The sequence below is a fragment of the Acanthochromis polyacanthus genome, chromosome 17 (assembly GCF_021347895.1).
Source record: "Acanthochromis polyacanthus isolate Apoly-LR-REF ecotype Palm Island chromosome 17, KAUST_Apoly_ChrSc, whole genome shotgun sequence".
Taxonomy (NCBI): domain Eukaryota; kingdom Metazoa; phylum Chordata; class Actinopteri; family Pomacentridae; genus Acanthochromis; species Acanthochromis polyacanthus.
The window spans coordinates 15650706-15670704 of record NC_067129.1 but is presented as its reverse complement, the minus strand read 5'-3'; the positions used below and the strand labels follow the sequence as shown (position 1 = coordinate 15670704).

At 39.7% G+C, this 19999-nt stretch overlaps 1 protein-coding gene across 6 annotated transcripts in view; it reads right to left on the bottom strand.

Annotated features, from left to right (window-relative positions):
- The window catches only part of gria3a (glutamate receptor, ionotropic, AMPA 3a), a 93171-nt gene that overhangs the window by 36285 nt on the left and 36887 nt on the right, over positions 1-19999 (bottom strand). For all 6 annotated transcript variants that reach the window (XR_007937158.1, XM_022188332.2, XM_051937715.1 and 3 more), the window contains exon 4: positions 16003-16190. Coding sequence is in view for 5 of the 6 variants with exons in the window: in XM_022188332.2 (XP_022044024.1) it covers positions 16003-16190 (188 nt within the window). In the remaining variant the exon portion in view is untranslated. The remainder of the gene's footprint in view (positions 1-16002; positions 16191-19999) is intronic.

Sequence of the window (19999 nt, the reverse complement as noted above, 5' to 3'; positions counted from 1 at the left end):
TTGTGCAACAGCAATGGGCTGCTGTGACAGCAGAACAATGTCAGAAGCTGGTGGAGAGCATGCCAAGATGCAAAAACAATGGTTATGCAAACAAGAATTAACTCCTGTGTGTATCATGGGACTAAAACAGACACAAAAGAAAATGTGGAATGCCAAAACGCACTATTTTGGGCAGTGCCACAGAAAGTGATGTAAGAACTGAACAGACTTTGGCTGTTATTTAGATCAGTGGTTCTCAACCCTATTCCTCAGGACCCACTGTCCTGCATATTTTAGATGCTTCCCTGCTCCAACACACCTGACTCAAATGATCAGCTCGTCATCAGGCTTCTGCAGAGGCTTGCTGACGAGCTGATCATTTGAATCAGGTGTGTTGGAGCAGGGAAACATCTAAAACATGCAGGACATGGGGTCCTGAGGAACAGGGTTGAGAACCACTGATCTAGAAAACCATGGAAAATTATTAGATATCAGCTCTTAAATTAAACTGTTATGACCTATTTTTGTTGTTATCATTATATTTGTCCAAACAAATGTACCTTTAGTTGTACCATTCAATTTTTTTTCCATGACCGTATTCTCAATGCTCAAACTAAATATGACAAGAGCGAACGTCATCCAACAAAAATGTAGTCAGCGAAACATCATAATGGTTTTAAAATGATCTTTGAATGCTTGAAGTTATTTTTGGACCTGTGGGCTGCATCTGTCTGCATATCTTTATCATGAGTCCACATGATCAAGAATTTTCAGAGAAATAAAAACAAAAGCTCTGTGTGAGACTTGAGGTGACCAAATGAAAATCATTTGAAAAACAGTTAGGCGGTAATCGTGAGGTACAGAATCAGTCATGGTGCCACTAATCAGAGCTGCAGTGGTCGGTCTCTGAAGCTGAGGCCTTGAACAGTGCACAACTTGCACAGTTGTTTCAGACCTGGCACAAAGGTAATCAGTGTAAATGATTAAAAGTTGACCGACTGACCTTTTATTGTAACCTATTGTTTTTTTATGGTGACCTATTCTCTCTGTATTGTGACCTATTGTCATATGTTTTCTTATATGTTTCACTGCTTTTATTGTGACTTATTGTGTTATGTATCACTGCTACGTCTTTCTTTTCTTAGGGACAGCGGATGTAAATTAGCATTGTGCTATAATCCGGCTGAATAAATGGGCGTTCATTAATGTGCACTGTCCCTATCAAATAAAGAAATAAAAATTTTAAAAAAGCAAACGTGTCTGTGACAGCTCAGACAATGTGAAAAACATCGTACAACACTACCCTCTATAGGCGGCATCCCTGAAAATAACCCCTGCTTACGATTCTCCAAAGAACAAGAAGAAGCAAGATGAATGTTGGGAGCACCTGTTTGGTCAGATGACGGTCAGTATGTCCAGTATGTTTTGTGTGAAACCGGTCAGCACTACCACAGTGAATGCACAGTCCTGACAGAGAAAAGCAGAGGTGGGAGTCTGATAAAAAGGAGCTGCATGAGAGTAAAAAGGTGTTCACGGAAAGGACATTTATAGATGCACCATGAAAGTCTGTGGATATAATAAAATATTGGCTGACTAGATGACTCCCAGTCTACAGAGGCTTGGCAGAAGAGGAATATTCCAGCATGACAATTATCTTAAGCGCACTGCCAAAAACACATGAGTTTCTAAAGAAGAACAAAGTGAACGCTATGATCTGGCCAAGTATGTCTCCTGACTTGAATCCAATAGAACCCCTTTGGAGTATTTGAAAGAGAAAGGTAGAGCAACCCAACCTCTCCAGCAAAGAACACCTGAAAAAAAAAGTCTCTGAAGAAAGGTAGAACTGTGTGGACACTGGGATCCTCCATGCTGAGAAGTACAGCACCGACAAAATGAAAGATCTGAATCTCAGTAATGAAAGATATACAAGGTTTAATGGACTGATCTACTACTGTGGGGTTTGTGTTTTTATTACAGAAAAGTTTTTAAATTTACACAGGAGCAAATATCCTACTATTCAAGTTATAAGTAATTTTATACTGTGAAATGTTACAATTTTGAATCATTCCACTTTGCACAGGAGTGTACTCGCTTCTGTTACTATACTTTGTACATGTTGTCTCTTAGTCAACAAATGCTGATGGCTCTATATACTTCTAGGAGCATTTGTTTGGTAGATTTATCACTTGGCTTTTGTATCAAACAAGTACGTCTTTTCAAAACAAACAATGTTTAGACTTGCATGAAAAAAAAGAAACGTCCCCTGACAGCTGCACAGGGTAGTCATTGAACTGGCAGCGAGCCCAGAGAAAGACAGCTATTTGAAAGTTGAGAAATCACTCAGAACACTTGCAGTTTCCTTTCTGTTATAAATCAGCTGAAGGGATGATTCTGGGATGTAGCTCCTGTTTGATCTTGCTGGTATTTAACTGTCATTCATGGCTCCGGCAAGGACAAACTAGTCAAACCCTGACTGATACACAGTTTAGGACTAAAGAACAGAAGTCAATTTTCTCTACCAAAGACCTAAAAAAAACTAAGATAAAATGCTTTAAAATCTTCAGTTTCGACCACATTATTTTGCTTAAATTCAAATTTATAAACTTAAACAGCAGAACATAAAATGAATTCAGTCTTCATAACTCCTGTTGTTTAAAATTGTGCTGATTTTTCTTAATTCGATCAGTACAATTTAAGTATTATTTGTGGTAACGAGGTCACAGAGTGCAAAGCAGTCTGTGTAACACTACAGTAGATCAGACTTGCTCATCTGAGGTTTGGTGCAGCGACGCAACAGATGTTCCCCAGTGATCACAATGATGAAGTCTACCATTATTTGTGTGCCTGAATCCGGCTTTGTTAAATGATGCTATCAATATTAACAGTTAGTCAAAATTTTCAATAAAATCATATTGATGATAATAGTAATGGTTATTTGTATAAATAATGAAGTAATTTCCTGCAGTGTTTCACTTCAAGTTCTCAGATACTGTTTACAAAGAAATGTTCATCAATCCCTGTTTTCAGTTTTTTTGTGTGTCACTACATTACTACTCCTGAAGTTCTTGTGAGTGATGTTTTCTATTTGGTTTTCTGTAGGATATGCTCCCTCCTCTGTTGGCAGTGCAGCTTTGGGGAAAAAAAGAAGCATCTGGGCATAACAAATATTTTTAGGATCCTGATGCTCCAGTTTCATGGTCCCCTGGGATAATCGCTTTCTGTGACTATGTGAAACCACCGGAAACCTGGAAGAGGTCAGGCACTACCGTCGCTTAGAGAACGACACATTTATTGTCACAGGACTCATACCTTCCTCTCTGTCAAAATCCATTTCTCACAAAAAAAGCCACTTCAAACAGCTCAGGGAAAAGAAGACCAAAAGCCAGAAACCAAGAGGGGGAGAGGAGGGGCGGGGGGGGGAGAGAGACCTGCAGCAACGATTGTTCTCACTGGCTTCTAAATTTTTAATGCTCATTGAATGGAAAAGATAGTCTAGGTGCCATGACCTCGCACCTGTTTTCTGCAGGTAGTGTTTTCATCTGGCAGCAGCCCAAGGCCTTTTAGATCTGTGTTGAGTCCAGCCAGCAGGGATGAATCACAATCTGAAAGTTTAGTTGAGCTTGATTATGGGCTCAGAACATGGCATGCTCTGACTGAAAAAACAACATCTGGTATATATTATTTTACTTAAAAGTATTGTTGCAGAGTTTTGACCACTGGTAGCGATGTAGAGCAGTACTTACACTACCGTTCAAAAGTTTGTGATGACGCAGACAATTTCATGTCTTCCGCACTTTCATTCATGTGCTAACATAATTGCACAAGGGTTTTCTAATCATCAATTAGCCTTTCAACACCATTAGCTAACACAATGTAGCATTGGAGCACAGGAGTGATGGTTGCTGGAAATGTTCCTCTGTACCCCTATGCAGATATTCCATTAAAAATCACCCATTTCCAGCTAGAATAGTCATTTACCACATTAACAATGTCTACACTGTATGTCTAATTAGTTTAATGATATTTTCATTGGAAAAAAAAACGTTTTTCTTTAAAAAATAAAGACATTTCTAAGTGACCCCAAACTTTTGAACAAAAGTGTACATGACTAACACAATGCACATGTCTGCCAAGTGCCAACGTCCAGAGTTGAAAAATGAAGTCAACATGAAGCAGCAAAAACTGCCGTTCTCTAAACGGCCAACTGAGGCTGAATCCAATAGGGAGTCAATCCCAATAGGGCTCTATGTTATAATGCTAAACTGTACAGCAGAAATAAACATGTATACAACCTGGTAAAAAAAACAACATTTTTTGTCTCTACAGCAAATCCCCCATTCAATTTCTCTATAACTCAACCATTTAAATTTTATCAAGGCTGAAAGGTAATCATTAAATTCATAATTTATATATAAGCGTGGCTGCTATGAGTGACAAGTGGGTGCCGTCACAAGACACTCCGTGACCCGGAGATGTTTGCATGTCCCGCTTCAGCCCCATTTATGTTTCATCCTTCTTAATGTACAGTCAGAGGTTTCGTGCTCTTCTCCTGATTGACAGCTGGTGTCGGTAACGGAGGTGTTGCTTTGAGCACGTCAGTAAGAGGAGGACTGCAAGACGGCACACATTTCTTTGTCAACAATCCAGATTTGAAAATAGTTTTTCTTGAACTGGGAGTGCAAATATTTTATGAGGAAACACTGCACATTAACTACATTTTTTAGAGCTCAAGGACACATGGAATTGCTTTTGACGATCAAAAGTGAATGAAGAAATAGCGATGTGTTTTTAAAAATAAACTCCACAGTGTGCTTTCAGTAGAATAGAATATTTGAATTTTGGGACATTCTACTTCACTTTCATACCAAGAGCGAGATGAGAAGATCAAAACTAATTTCATGATGGTTAACGTAACTTAGCATACAGCCTGAGAGGAAGGGGAAACAGTCTGGCACGCAGCTTGCAAATTCATATGTCTCATTTCAGATAAAGTTTTTTATTTTTTAGCTCTTTGTCGTTGTGCTCAACTAAGCTAAACAGCTGCTGGCATAACCTTCATATCTGTCAGACCAACAGACAGAGCAATATTGATCTTTACACCTAACTGGCATCAAAACAGCAAACTATTCCTTTTCGTTTACACCCTACCCACAACTACTCTCCATTATTTAAACCAACAGTATAATACTGGTACATCAGCCACATGTCTATCTGCAAATATGAGCTGAGTTTTTGTTCAAAATAAAACACAATGCATCATTTTCCAGCCTCCGCCAGTGCATTACAATCAAATAAATCATAGCTAGGAGACAAATAAGCCCGGCACACAGACTCATGTTACATCTACACATTAGTATTCACCTCCTTTTCGAGGACACAATCAGAAATGCGGGTCCGTCTCACTGCACTGTGAAGGAGGCAAACTGTGACTCCAGAACACAGAGGGAGGGAGAAGAGATAGCAGTTGTTTCAGGTCTCAATTATCTTTATTTGTCTGTCCTCTGGGCTCCTCCTGTTCACCTGTCTGGATGAGCTGGACTCTGCTACGCTGTCTGAAGCCAGCCTGAGCCGGACCGAGCTGCAGGACCATCAGCCTAAATATTCCCGGGGGAATTGACTCTAATTAAGCAGGCTGGAGCCACAGTCCTGTGCAGAGCTGGATGCCTGCCCAAGTGCCTTCAAGAGGATTTGACTCCCTTCGCACTGATGGAGGCTTCTCTTTGTTATAGTAATTTGTCATCTGCCTTCTTCAGAACTGGAACGGGCATCCTGAAGTTGATAACTGTCCTTTTACACCAGTCAACTAATTATTGTTACGCTACTCGAGGCAGGGCAAAATGTGAGGAGGGATTTAGCTGTCAAAGAGACTGACTAAAGAGAGAAAACACTGAGGATGAAGGACATGGCAGCGTATCAGTGAAACATTGCTCCAAATGGTTCAGTAAAACCTCAACACAGAGCTGAATCTTTGATCAGAAAGTAGTTGTGTCACAAAGTGAAACCTGTGCATTTTATACACATATATGGAACAATATATTGTCCTGATCATTTAATAAATGAAATCAGCACAAAACAGGCACTTAAATTTGCTTTTTTTTTGCCATCCTTCCCCCTCAAACTGTGTGCTTTCTGATGGTTTAAGCTCCTGAGTCTTCCATTTGTAGTAGCCATCAGCGACACACTTCTAAATTTCACACAGTCCTCTCATTGAGTGCCAGTTTCGACAAAATAAGAAATTCGTATGAAGTTGTAATGTTCTCACTATCCTTGTTGCAGTTGTCCACCTGCCAACTCTCCCACTTGCAGGCGTTTGATGTTGTTTTTCATTTGGGTTGCTTTTAACTCAGCCTTCTCTGGGGCCTCCTTTGGATGCCTGGTCTACAAAGAGGTCTATACAAAAACTTCCTCTGTTACAGCCAGTGTTTTCCTTTTTCAGAAGCACTGTTGTCTTTCTACAGCCAAAGTTAAGGGAAAGAGTGTGAATGTCTGAGAAGAACAGATAGTTCTCTGGCTGTGGTGCATTTGTAGGGCACTATCGTTCAAGCGAGGGCATCACACATAAACTTTTCATGCCGTTCTTTCATAGTGTTCTTTGTAGCTCAAGTTGAGCTATCACGCTGTATGCAGTCTATGGTAAAGCAAGGACAGCTTAGGAAAAAAAAGGAAAATGCAAAGGTCTAGGTGTCTGTAGTCCCTAATATGTCTGCACCATTATTTCTTATTTTAGTTTAGGCTCAAGTTATCAGATTAAAACTGTCATTTTCCTCCCTGCTTAGTTCTGTTTTTTCGAAAAAAAAAAATCACAGCCTTATCTCCAAAAAATATGTTCCTGTACAACAAAATTGCTTTCTAAATCCGATTTTGTGGAGAACATATTTCATGATGTATCACAAATCCATTTCTAATCAATGTGTGTCACTGTTTTCAGCCAGCCAATCATACACTAGATGAGGTGGGTTTTGTCCCCCTGGAAACTCAAAATTCAAACATGTTCTTAGTGGTTTGTATTTCAACCCAAACCATGATTTTTTTTTTTTCTTAAAGCTGTCTTACTTTTAAAGTGAACACAGTTTTACTACATCATACCAGACTTGGAGAAAACCTGTTTGTTTCATAACACAATTCAGAATGCTGTTTAGATACACAATAATGTGATTTTGGAGATACAAGACTGAAATCCAGTAAAAACTGTCTAAACAGTTGCTAAAGAGTTCAGTTTCATTGTGGGCAACGCTTACATTTAACATATCTCACCAGCTAGCACACTGTGTATCTTTACAGCAATATTAATGTTCATGTCCTAAAACATCCAAAACATTTTTTTAGCTTCTTTTTTTTGGTTTTAAACTGCATTGTTCAGTACTTCTTCTCTCTTTCCTTATTAATGCATTGCAAACCAGTCACCAACTGTCTCCCAGCTGCCTTCCTCCTCCAATGTGTACACATTCCTCAACAGTAGGGCTGAATTATATGCAAAAAAATAATTCATATTGTGATCATTTTGACAGATATTTCAATTGCATATTGAATCATAATTTCAGTGCCAAAAGTTGTGCATTTTATTTAGACAAGAATAAAGCAAAGTATAAAATATTACTGCTGCATGTTATCTTGTCATAAGAAAAAATTATGTATATGTTGATGTGTTTCTGTAGCACCACAATGCTTTATTTATAATGGTATATTGTGATGCGTTATAACTTTAAAAAAAGCAACTGTCCATTGTGCGATTTTCATAATAATACAATAAATTGTTCAGCATTACTCTCCAGCGTTAGAGTTGATAAAAACAGTGTTGGTTATTTTAAAAATGTCCATGATTCAGATTTAATTTTCATACAACAACAAACTCTCCAAATCTGTCTCCATCACACCCTTTACAAATGAGAGCTGCTAAAAAATGGGCTGTTATCATCATACATCATTACCGTACATATGAGCCAGTAGGGATGCTCTCTACATTCCAGTCAGCTCAGTAGGCTCATTATCACAACATTTAATGAAGATTCCTTATTACCTCATTAAGACCATGGAGTCACAATTTAGCACTTAATACGAGGAACGAAAGTATCATGTTGGGAAGATGCAGGTGTAAGTCAGAGATATGATTCCGAGTCCTGTTTTGGACCATAATTGCAGTTTTATCTTTTAACTTGTATCTGTTTACAATGTACTTTTACGTGCTTGTGTTTTCAGTCAATGTTTGGGCATCAAAATGTCTTAGCTAAGAGTGGGCACTGAGAACACTCTGTTTGGTTTAGAAAATGATCACGGTTTGCGTTAAAATACATTCTGTCACTATGCATGCCACGCGACCAGGGTGACAACTCCACTGGAGACTGTGCATGTGACCCTTTTTATATGACTGCAAAAAGCTGCTGAAATTATCGAGAGGTGACTTTCCGTTTGTCTCTGATTAGAATGGATGCGAGCACTCCTACAGAGTCTAGTACAGGGGTGTCAAACTCATTTTGGTCCAGAGGCCGCATACGGCCTAATTTGATCTCAAAGGGGCCGGACCAGTAAACTTACAGCATAATTACCAAGAAGTAACAATAAGTCTAAGTTTTTCCCACGTTTTAGTGCAAAGGAGAACAAGTATATTAGAAAAATCTTTATATGTAATGAACTGTCCGTTTAAAAATTAAATTGGAAACAACCATCACTGTGTTGCTTTCACAGCAGCTTGACTTCGTGCTTTCGCTCTGGTGAAAAACGTCTGCTGAGATGTCAGATTCTTCTTTAACTTTTCCACTTTCTGTAGCTTTTGGTCTGCATGCAAGTTTTTCAGCTTGTCCTGATGTTTTGTCTCAAAGTGCCATCTTAGATTAAATTCCTTAATTACAGCCGCATTAGCTCCACAAATAAGACACACGGCTTTACCGGCAATGTCAACATACATACACTCAGCCTCCCATCGCTTTGAAAGGCTCTGTTTTCAGAATCAACTTTTCGTTTCGCCATTGTTAAGGGCTAGCTGTGACGTTACAATAGGGTTACAGACAATAACAGATGCTGCAGCTGTTGCGCTGCATTATGGGATCTGTAGTTTGTGTGTTATCAGCGCTTCATATCGTCGGGCCATTAATAACAATAATAATAAATCTATGTAAAATGATCTTGCAGGCCAGATATACACACGTGGACAAAATTGTTGGTACCCCTCAGTTAAAGAAGGAAAAACCCACAATTCTCACTGAAATCACTTGAAACTCACAAAAGTAACAATAAATAAAAATTTATTGAAAATTAAATAATCAAAATCAGCCATCACTTTTGAATTGTTGATTAACATAATTATTTAAAAAAAACAAACTAATGAAATAGGGCTGGACAAAAATGATGGTACCCATAACTTAATATTTTGTTGCACAACCTTTTGAGGCAATCACTGCAATTAAACGATTTCTGTATTTGTCAATGAGCGTTCTGCAGCTGTCAACAGGTATTTTGGCCCACTCCTCATGAGCAAACAGCTCCAGTTGTCTCAGGTTTGATGGGTGTCTTCTCCAAATGGCATGTTTCAGCTCCTTCCACATATGTTCAATGGGATTCAGATCTGGGCTCATAGAAGGCCACTTTAGAATAGTCCAACGCTTTTTTCTCAGCCATTCTTGGGTGTTTTTGGCTGTGTGTTTTGGATCGTTGTCCTGTTGGAAGACCCATGACCTGCGACTGAGACCAAGCTTTCTGACACTAGGCAGCACATTTCTCTCCAGAATGCCTTGATAGTCTTCAGATTTCATCGTACCTTGCACACTTTCAAGACACCCTGTGCCAGATGCAGCAAAGCAGCCCCAAAACATTACTGAGCCTCCTCCATGTTTCACCGTAGGGACAGTGTTCTTTTCTTCGTATGCTTGGTTTTTGAGTCTATGAACATAGAGTTGATGTGCCTTACCAAAAAGCTCCAGTTTGGTCTCATCTGTCCAAAGGACATTCTCCCAGAAGCTTTGTGGCTTGTCAACATGCATTTTTGCAAATTCCAGTCTGGCTTTTTTATGAGTTTTTTTCAGCAGTGGTGTCCTCCTTGGTCGTCTCCCATGAAGTCCACTTTGGCTCAAACAACGACGAATGGTGTGATCTGACACTGATGTACCTTGGCCTTGGAGTTCACCTTTAATTTCTTTGGAGGTTGCTCTGGGCTCTTTGGATTCAATTCCAACGATCCGTCTCTTCAATTTGTCATCAATTTTCCTCTTGCGGCCACGTCCAGGGAGGTTGGCTACTGTCCCGTGGGTCTTGAACTTCTGAATAATATGAGCCACTGTTGTCACAGGAACTTCAAGCTGTTTAGAGATGGTCTTATAGCCTTTACCTTTAAGATGTTTGTCTATCATTTTTTTTCGGATGTCCTGGGACAATTCTCTCCTTCGCTTTCTGTTGTCCATGTTCAGTGTGGTACACACCTTTTCACCAAACAGCAGGGTGACTACTTGTCTCCCTTTAAATAGGCAGACTGACTGATTATGAGTTTGGAAACACCTGTGATGTCAATTAAATGACACACCTGAGTTAATCATGTCACTCTGGTCAAATAGTTTTCAATCTTTTATAGAGGTACCATCATTTTTGTCCAGGCCTGTTTCATTAGTTTGTTTTTTTAAATAATTATGTTAATCAACAATTCAAAAGTAATGGCTGTTTTTGATTATTTAATTTTCAATAAATTTTTATTTATTGTTACTTTTGTGAGTTTCAAGTGATTTCAGTGAGAATTGTGGGTTTTTCCTTCTTTAACTGAGGGGTACCAACAATTTTGTCCACGTGTGTATTTGTATTAGGGGCTGGATATGGCCCGCGTGCCTCGAGTCTGACACATGTGCGCTACTGTGTGTAATTATTTCTTTTAAGAGTTTTTCAGCTCATGTGTCACCTCGAAGTTGAAAACCAGATTGGGATTTCATTCTATGTTGTAATTGAAGGTGTGGCTGCTTGTAGCTTTTAGTTTTGATGTTTGAATGTTATTCTTGTTTAAATTTGAGTAGGACTGTCTTGATTCCCCAGGCCAATATTGATGATGTATGCTGATACGGGACATTTACTAGAGTAATATCTTCCAGATCAGCAGTCCACAATCACTCATGGTCAAAGTTGTGATCACAGTGTGATTAACTTGTCCAATCATTCAATCATAGAATTACCCAAATACACATTTGTGTTGCCCAACAACTAGCATGGCAACACGGGTTGATCAGTCTGAAATATCTCAACAATTACAGGATGGATTGCTGTGAGATGTGGGGCACAGATTCAAAGTCCTCAGAAGATAAACTCTAAGCACTGTGGCTACTTTCTGACTTTGCATGTTCCATCATTAGCAGGTCAGAATTTCAGCTACATTGATTATCACAATTAAAACCAATGCCAAGCAAAGCAATTAACAAAACTGCAGCTCTCAGGATTATATAACATCCACACATGTAATCTCAGCCAATTACAGTCTCAAGTTTCACTATCCTACTCACTGGGTGTGGAATTCCAGTGCACCTCTGGGTGTTCAGCACTTCTTCTATTTCCCTGCACAGCACCAGACAGGGAGACTCACACTACATGGCTCAATTCCCACAAGCTCTCTGCCTTTCCAGTCTCTCTGTCTTCTTTTTTTTTTCCTGACTGTGACTCTTTCTCTGTCTGTCCGCGGTGCCGGAGGAGGCTGAAGGTGATGGGTCCTCACTGCGAGCGATAACAAATCCACTGTGCTTCTATTATTGATGAGAAGCCTTAAAGGTGTTTATCACTCCGTCTTTACTTTACTGAAGGGATGAGCGAAGTGATGCTTTTAAGGGTGGTAAGAGAGGCGGCAGAGGACCAAACACTCCCACAGCACATTTATCAACAAATAAAACCTGCAACAACTGAAACTGTGCTGATGAAGGAGGCCAACAGGAATAACTGAGTGACGGATGCCTGCATAGATATTCATCACTAATGTACCGGCTGTAGGTTTCAAAAAGATTAGATTTTTCTGATGATTATGTCTCACTGATTAAAAAATAAATCATGTCCAGAACGGTTGTTTCCTGATGCCTGAGTGATCTCGCTTGTGTTTGCTCACTCCTGCCTTTGTGAGAGATCTTCCCTCAGGCTAGGAGGGTAGGCTATTTATAGTAGGCTCATTGTTGTTGCTGTTATGGGACAGTGTGTCCTACTTACGCTGGGAGCTGATATTACATTAAAGCAAGTGTTGATGTCACAGCTCGCATAAGGAATCGTTCTCAAGAGACTCGGGCGTGTCTTGCTGCTCTCGAGCATCTGGAGGGACGCTTGTCTGACGGATGCCGCCTACGAGGCCACGATTCACATTAATCCTCCACAGAAAAGAGATAATGATTGGATCAGCCTGATGTGACACAGACTCACCAGCATTAAGTGATTGGATAACTTTAATCTAATATGGAGGCAATTTGAGAACATTTGAAGAAATCCTCTTTATCAATGTGAACAGCAGGGAAAAGCAAACTTCTCTTAATTAATGAAAATGTTCCGTGCTGTCACTAAAAATATTTCCCCGCGTCAGAGGAAATGAAGACGGATCTGCAGTGAAGGTCAGAGTAAAACTCGTAAGGCCGCCAGTAATGAAGATCATTATGTAGAGGGCAGAAGCCTTTGTACGCAAATATCTGAGCACAGAACAGAAGGTTAAGATGTGCAGAGGATTAATGGTTGAGATGAGCTCGCACACGCACGCAATCACACAGAAAACACGCCACACTTGTGGGCTTAATGGTTTTTGTGGCACATTACTCTGCTGTGCAGCTGTGTGCAGTGCAAGAGCTGCAACAAGCCAAACTTTTAGTCGTGGAATCGGTCACAGTTTGTCCTCATACCTAAACAGCAACATTCATCATTTGTCAGTGAACACAAAAGCAAACCAAATGACTTTCAAACACAGACTCATATGAGCACTTTTGAATCCCTCTACTGTTTTTGAAAGGTTTGGTTAAATTTAGATAATCAAAACTACTCTGGTGTAGTTTACACTGATGTGAATATTTTCCTCCGTCATCCACAAACAAATGGGTCCAGGTCACTCAAACAGTGATTGTTTCCAACACCTTCTAAAGGCCAGAATTAAAAAAACATTGGTTTATGTCTATGTGTGTAGAGTTTGTAAAACAGTGATGGCACAACTCAGTTCACGCATCCCCACTGTTGCTGTGTGTAATGAACTTATGCAATAACAACAACAACTGTGGACATATGCCAGTTTTACTATTGGTTAGTACTAGCAAATAGGAGTTTAAATATTATCTTGCATTGTTTAAAGCAGGGTTGTCAAACTCGTCTTAGTTCAGGGGCCACTTTCAGCCCAGTTTGATCTCAAGTGGGCCAGACCAGAAAATCATAACACAATAACCTACAAATAACCACAACTCCATTTTTTTTGTTTTAGTGCAAAAACAAAAGCACATTCTGAAGAAGTTCACATTTAAGGAATTATCTTTCTACAAAACAATATGCACAACCTCAATTTTCTTTTTTTGAAAAGTAAAATTTTAACAATATTATGACTCAGTTTTATGTAACTTCCAGATTACAGCAGACCTACAAAGACAAGAAACATTTAGTCTCAGGTATCTGGAACTGAACAATACAGTATTTTACTTTATGAACAAAAGAAAAATCAGGCAAAAAAAATACAAAAAACAACAAAAGAATACAAAATATTCCAAACAATGAATAAAGCGAAACACAAAATGACAAAAACAAGACAAAAAAAACCCACAAGTGAGACAAAAGGGAAACACAAAACAACAAAAATATCAAACAAATGTCAAAAGTCAGACAAAAAACATCAAAAACAACACATAATATGAGAAAAATGAGACGCAAAATGACAAAAGCAGTCTAGTATTTTACTTTATGATCAAATCAACTTGTCATGGTCTTGAAATTACTTTAAATTTACAGTTTTATAAATTTCCAATCTGCAGTTAATGTCTTCTCTGTAATTTTTACAAATTCCAAAGTCATCCCATGGGTCAGATTGGAGCCTCTGGCGGGCCGGTTTTGGCCCGCAGGCCGCATGTTTGACACCCCTGGTTTAAAGTGTACAGAAATGATAAAATGGCAAAATCTTTTTCTCTGGTATTTAACACGTCATTAGTGTAGTCCCAACATACTTATCACAGCGTTTTGTCCTGCGCATGGACATATTTTGTTAAACACTGATTGTGTAGATTTGAATTTTCTTTTAAAACTGAGTGGTAAATGGTTATCTAGAAAAATATACAGATTAGCGAGGACAGCCTCACTTACTCTAAGACTGGAAAAAGATAAACTTCACGGTTAAAAAAAGTACTGAATGCTGCTAAGAGACAAGATGTGAAGTAGACGTGCAGTTTCCTTTGGTAAACCCTCATGCTTTGTTCGGCCGATCATCCACCCCGAGCTCTTCCCAAGAACTTTAAGCAGCAGTACAACATTGTCACGCTATTTCTACTTTCACTTCTAGGAACGCAGAACAGTAATAACTTGTGCACTATGTCCACAACACAGTGCTTATGATAATATATATATAAAGATAGTAGGGGTCGACTGATGTGTTTTTTTCAGGACCGACTTCAATACCGAGAGGAGGATAAAGGAGGATCAAGGATCAGATAACCGATATGTGGAATACATTTGTATTAAAAATGAAAATGTTACCATAGAAATCTAGATTAACACAAACTCCTACAAAAACACATTTCAAATGCTTTTGTTTAGTTATGTTTCACAAATGATGAATTAAAAAACAACTTTCAGACACGTAAACCTACTTGGACACGCACTTGGACAGCTGGTGTAGCAGTTGTTATTATACTACTTTCATAGTTTGCTTGGAGCATTTTGTTCCAAACACGCACAGCAGATCAGCATCTACATATTCCATGCATTGACACTACTGTCCAAGCACCCTAGTTGCTGTGCAGACTGTCTGCGTTGATACAAACTTTAACCTGTAAGCAGATGTCCTTGAAATGGTTGTCGTGGGGTCCTGTGTACTTTGGAAAATGGCAACAATTACATCAAACAGACTTCAGTGTACACACAAGGAAAGTAGCCTAAAAGCAGCTGCTTAAGAGCTCAAGAAAAACTAAGAAACTCAGAAAAAAATCTGGAAAATGCTCAATATTAGCTCTGATATTCAACAAGGCCTCATGAAGGGACTGGAATGCTGAAAGCTATTAAGTTTCAAATCATAATGGCGTAATTTGACAAAAGTAGTCAAAAGCTATTTAGTATTAATGCAATCTTCATTTTGAGGGACTAAAGTCAGGACGAGGATAGTCATAAGAAAAACAGTTATCAACATATTATTCAAATAAAAGTCACAGCTTGAACCTAGAAGCACTCTAACTGCACATGTTTTGAGAAAGAGCACACTTCAAAATTCATTAGAAAGAAATTATGTGCTGACATGTGCAACACGGCTTCCAATCCTCCAAATGAACACTAATGATCTTCTGATTAAGCAGGCAAATTCCCAGCAACCCCCATTTAGTACCTTTTTAACGATAAAGTATCCTCTACAGTGGAGCCACTGTGAGCAGCACGCATTAGCAAACACTAAATCTGAATCAAGATGCATGTGGGAAAACTGTCGCTGATGATCACCTTGGAAACAAGGATGAGGAGGCTGTTTAATTCCCCCATGTGAATCAAGGTCAGGTGACCTCAAACAACATGCGCACACACACACACATACCGACAGCAACTAACAAACCTGAATTAAATGTACCCGCCTCGCCTGTTGTCACACTTTCTAAATGAGAAGGTTGAGATCTGAGGCAGTTGTGATGCACTCCGAGTTGTTCGGGTAAAAGCAACAAAGGAATGACAAGTGGGGAGCAGAGCGAGACGGGAGAACGGGAGAGTGGCTTATTTTACTGAGTTTGTGTGATGAGATAGTGTCCAAGGCAGAAAGGGACGAACAGACGGTTTGTTTACTACTTTAGACACAAGGAGAATCTCAAGGCTGCAGCAAGGATATTTTAAAATCATAATAATCTGGTGGTGTGTGTGTTGACTCAATACCTGCTCCAGTATGGCGTTGATCCTGTCCACCTCGCAATCGATGAGAAAGCGTTTCTCCTGCCGGCGATCCATCTCCTCGATGATGCGTCTGTACTCCGTGGGGTCCACGATGTTCCCCACAGAGCGAGCTGTCACCTGCCAGTTATTGGCTACAGCCGACTCCATGATGGCCTGGAGGATTGCAAAACCTGTGGGAGCAGAGGGAGGAAGAGCTCCATCACACGACTGTCTTCTTGGATTTCAGAGCACACAAGCAGGAAAATGTGCAAAGAATCCAAACTGAGGTGAAACAAAAAAAGAGCTGCGAGGAGTATTCTATTTCTATTGACAAACTCATAATGCATTGTTAACCTGTTTAACAATATATTCTCTTGAAAGAACTGCTTGAAGACATGTAATGGGGCAAAAAAAATGCCTACAGCAAGTAAACAAAGACTGGTGATGTGCAGCAAAGTGGTTTCAGAATAAAACAGGTCTCCATTGGGATGTTATCCACTGTGTCCCCACACAATGAAATATGAATAGCTGTTAGAGTAGATGGACAGGAGTAAATAGCTCTGATTTTTCAGTCTCAATCCAGACAAATACTTAACACAGTCTAAGAAAATGGAGGTTTAAAGTACCTACGATGAGATGAGTCTTTCCTCCACAATGCTTGGGACCTCTATTTTCTTACTGCACATAAATTAAGCAGACTTTCTCTTGCAATTATGCATTTCCAGAATTTATTTTGTATACATTACTGCTGTCAGATACAAGATTAATGGTGCTCCTCTAATATTCATATTTTAGGGATGGCTGCCAAACTTTCAGGCTTTAAGAAATATTGGATTCAGGAGTGAAGATGAGCCGAAACAAAGAGGTTCTACCAAAGCTGCAGCACCTAGAACAAAGACTGAGGTTGTTGCAGAGCATAATTAACAAATGATTAACTTGGAAATGGCTCAGTGTCCCATGTTGCCCGAGCAGCGTGTTACACGAGGTCACCGCACTCATCTCTTCCCTGCCTGAGTGACAAATTTAAGGCTCGAGTCAACACGAAACACAACAATAAGACATGTCGCGTGCACTACAGCAAACGCAGTGAAATGGACTGCAACAGAAGCAGATCAGAGAGCACAATTGGTGTAACTCGATGTTGTGTTCACTTTGCAGAGCTCACCGTGCCGTGGGATGAATCAGTAGAAGAGGCATGTGAAAGGAAGGAGCTGAGCTAACAGTAACCCGGCTGAGCAGCGACACTGAAAAGCCACTTTACTCCGGCGGGGGGCTTCGAATGGTTGCCCCGGCAGTTTACTAAAGGGGGTTACGGAATTTATGGTCAGCAGTCACGACGGGACACAAAAGGAGCTTCTAAATCAGCTGCAAAGAAACATCAGTGACTGAAAATAAATGTTGAATTTGCTTTGGAGCTGTATTTACTTTGCCTCTAGGGAAACAAATCAGAGTTATGACTGGAAAATTAGCTAGAGTAGAAATCAGCATATTATCTTCTCTTCAGAGGCACAACGTTGTCATTTTAATGCCAAAAGAAAGTAAAAAACTTGTGCACCTTCAATCAGAAGTTTAGTTTTCTATGAATATTATTAGAGTGGCACTGGTAAATCTGAATATATGGTTATATATAGTCAGGTTAAAGGAGGTGAAGGTGAACTGTTTTACACAAGATCATTAGGACTCCAACGCTACATAACCATTACTAGCTGGGCTGACTGAAGTGAAGAGACAGCAAATGGGTCACTGCTGCAGGCAAGAAGCCGAGCTGGCTTTGTAAAGGTTTCAAAGAGTCCGACATTGGTCAGTCTCTGTACTGAAACAGCAGACATCAAACTGACCTTGTTTAAGTTTTCAAATGTCAATAATCCCTTCATGGCTTAAATGACAAGTCGTAATATTGGACTAATTCGGTCATATGTTTGAATTGGAAGGGGATTCGGAAGAGTGATCATACAGAACCTGTAAGGCGACAGGATTAGCTCCTTAAGTTTCCTGGCTGCCTGTGTTCTGTGTTCCAGTTTCATGATGGAAAATCTCAGCCATGATGTTGAGCTCTTATTTTTCCCATAATGTCTCTTCCAGCATATTTAAAAAAAAAAAAAAAAAAAAAAAAAAAAAACACCATATGGTCATATTAACAAGATTAAAAAGAATAAACAGTAGCTCTGTTAATAAAAGTTCAAAGCTTGAGCCTAAAATCCCTCAAGAATCTCACAGAATATAATTCAAATCAGAGCAGTGAGATCCAAATCCTGCTCATTTTATACTGCATATATTTGGCTGCTAGACAAAATGATCAGCATTAAAAAAGCATCATGTAGGAGGACAAGTGACCCTTGAAAATGTCAAGCAGAAAAAGATTAATAAAACAAAAAAAACAAAAAAAAAAAAACAGCTGAACGATAAACAGCTCCAAAGACAGAAAAGTACAGATATCTGCAACATAAATCAGAAATAAATTTGCATATTTATCTCAAGGACAGACATGTAGAGCGGTGGGGAGAATGCAACATCATTACGTGCTGTATTGGGTCATAACTAACGGACAGGAAAAACTGGGCTGTTTTAGCACAGAGTCGACACACTGCAGCTGACTGGACTAAATGAGAGGCATCACATGCTGTGTTACCCTTTTCTCCCAAGAGCACGGATAAAACTGCTGATTCCATAAAATAATAGATATGATTGCTGAATAAGCCCGTGTATAATGTGTTTATATAAATACAGCAGAGCTTCTCTACAGGCAGCATGTTAAAAGAAAAGTGCTTCTCACTCTGTATCTGTTATGAATACTGGTAGAGCTCAAGTGCAGGAAACAACAGACAGGTTCTTTTATGAATGGATTTAATGTTCTTCTAAAGAAAACTACAAGTCCCAAAATGGGAGAGTTACAGGAAATGATTTGTCAACAAAGGTAGCGCCAACTAGAGGTTTAGCGAACTAAACAATGCAAAACTCTTTAGCTAAAAAGTCTCTCAATGCGTGAATAACAGCAAACACTAACTAGCCTGGTTTCAAGTTCAGTTTCTCAAAGTAACTCAGATAGAAGTTGACAAATTAATCATTCAATCTTAACCATCTCTTACAGGTGCTTAGCTCAAACTACAATCGGTCTCCCTCAGTTGCTATTCACGGATCTTAAAAATACCAATTAGCTTCTACAGACAAGACAGTTAGTCTTTCTCAGTACTTAACAACTAGAAGGACTGGATGCTCAGACTGGGTTCCAGGGCATGATGGTAAACCACAATCGGCCAGCGGTCCGTGTGGTAGCTGGTGCTGGTTAACCGTCTGTGTGTAGACAGGACACCGGTACTGGAACGCTCCAGCTGAGCCTCCGCAATCCAACAATGAACAAAGAAAAACAGATGATCTGTAATGCAGCAGAGACGGGAGCGGCTGAGCCGGAGAAGGAATGGTGGTGGCTATTGCTTAGCTACGATCCGGCACAGAGAAGTGAGCAGCGTCTGCTTATAAAGGAGGTGGTGAAGATCTGCTGAACATCTCCAGCTGCACCCCACGCCCACTGATCATGATTGCGGATCGAGAACACCTGTAGCCACTCCTGCCTGCCGAGCCAAGCCTAATTAAGAGGGAGAGAAAAAACACATACAAAACAAAACCACAGAACACTGCTTAACTAGAACCAGCTGCTGCTGGCCTGACAGTATCACACTCAAGTGAAGCTCCACCTCCCTGCAGCACCAACCAGAATACTTTACTGTCATGGCTGCTTTAGTATGTTTTCTTAAATTACACAGAAATGTGTATGTCAGAGCTCATGAATACTTTAGACTATGGTTAGATGTGTTACACGTTCCCCATGCATTATTTGTAAAGGTAGAAGTATTATAAAGGGAAGACAGCAGTGTGGAAAGCCTGGCAGCCCTTAGACTGTTGAACATCATCTTTTAATATTGAAGATCCCCATTTCCTGAATTATTGACTTGTTTTTGCTATTAGAGCTGAATTTTAAAGCCTCCTCCAATGAAACATGTTT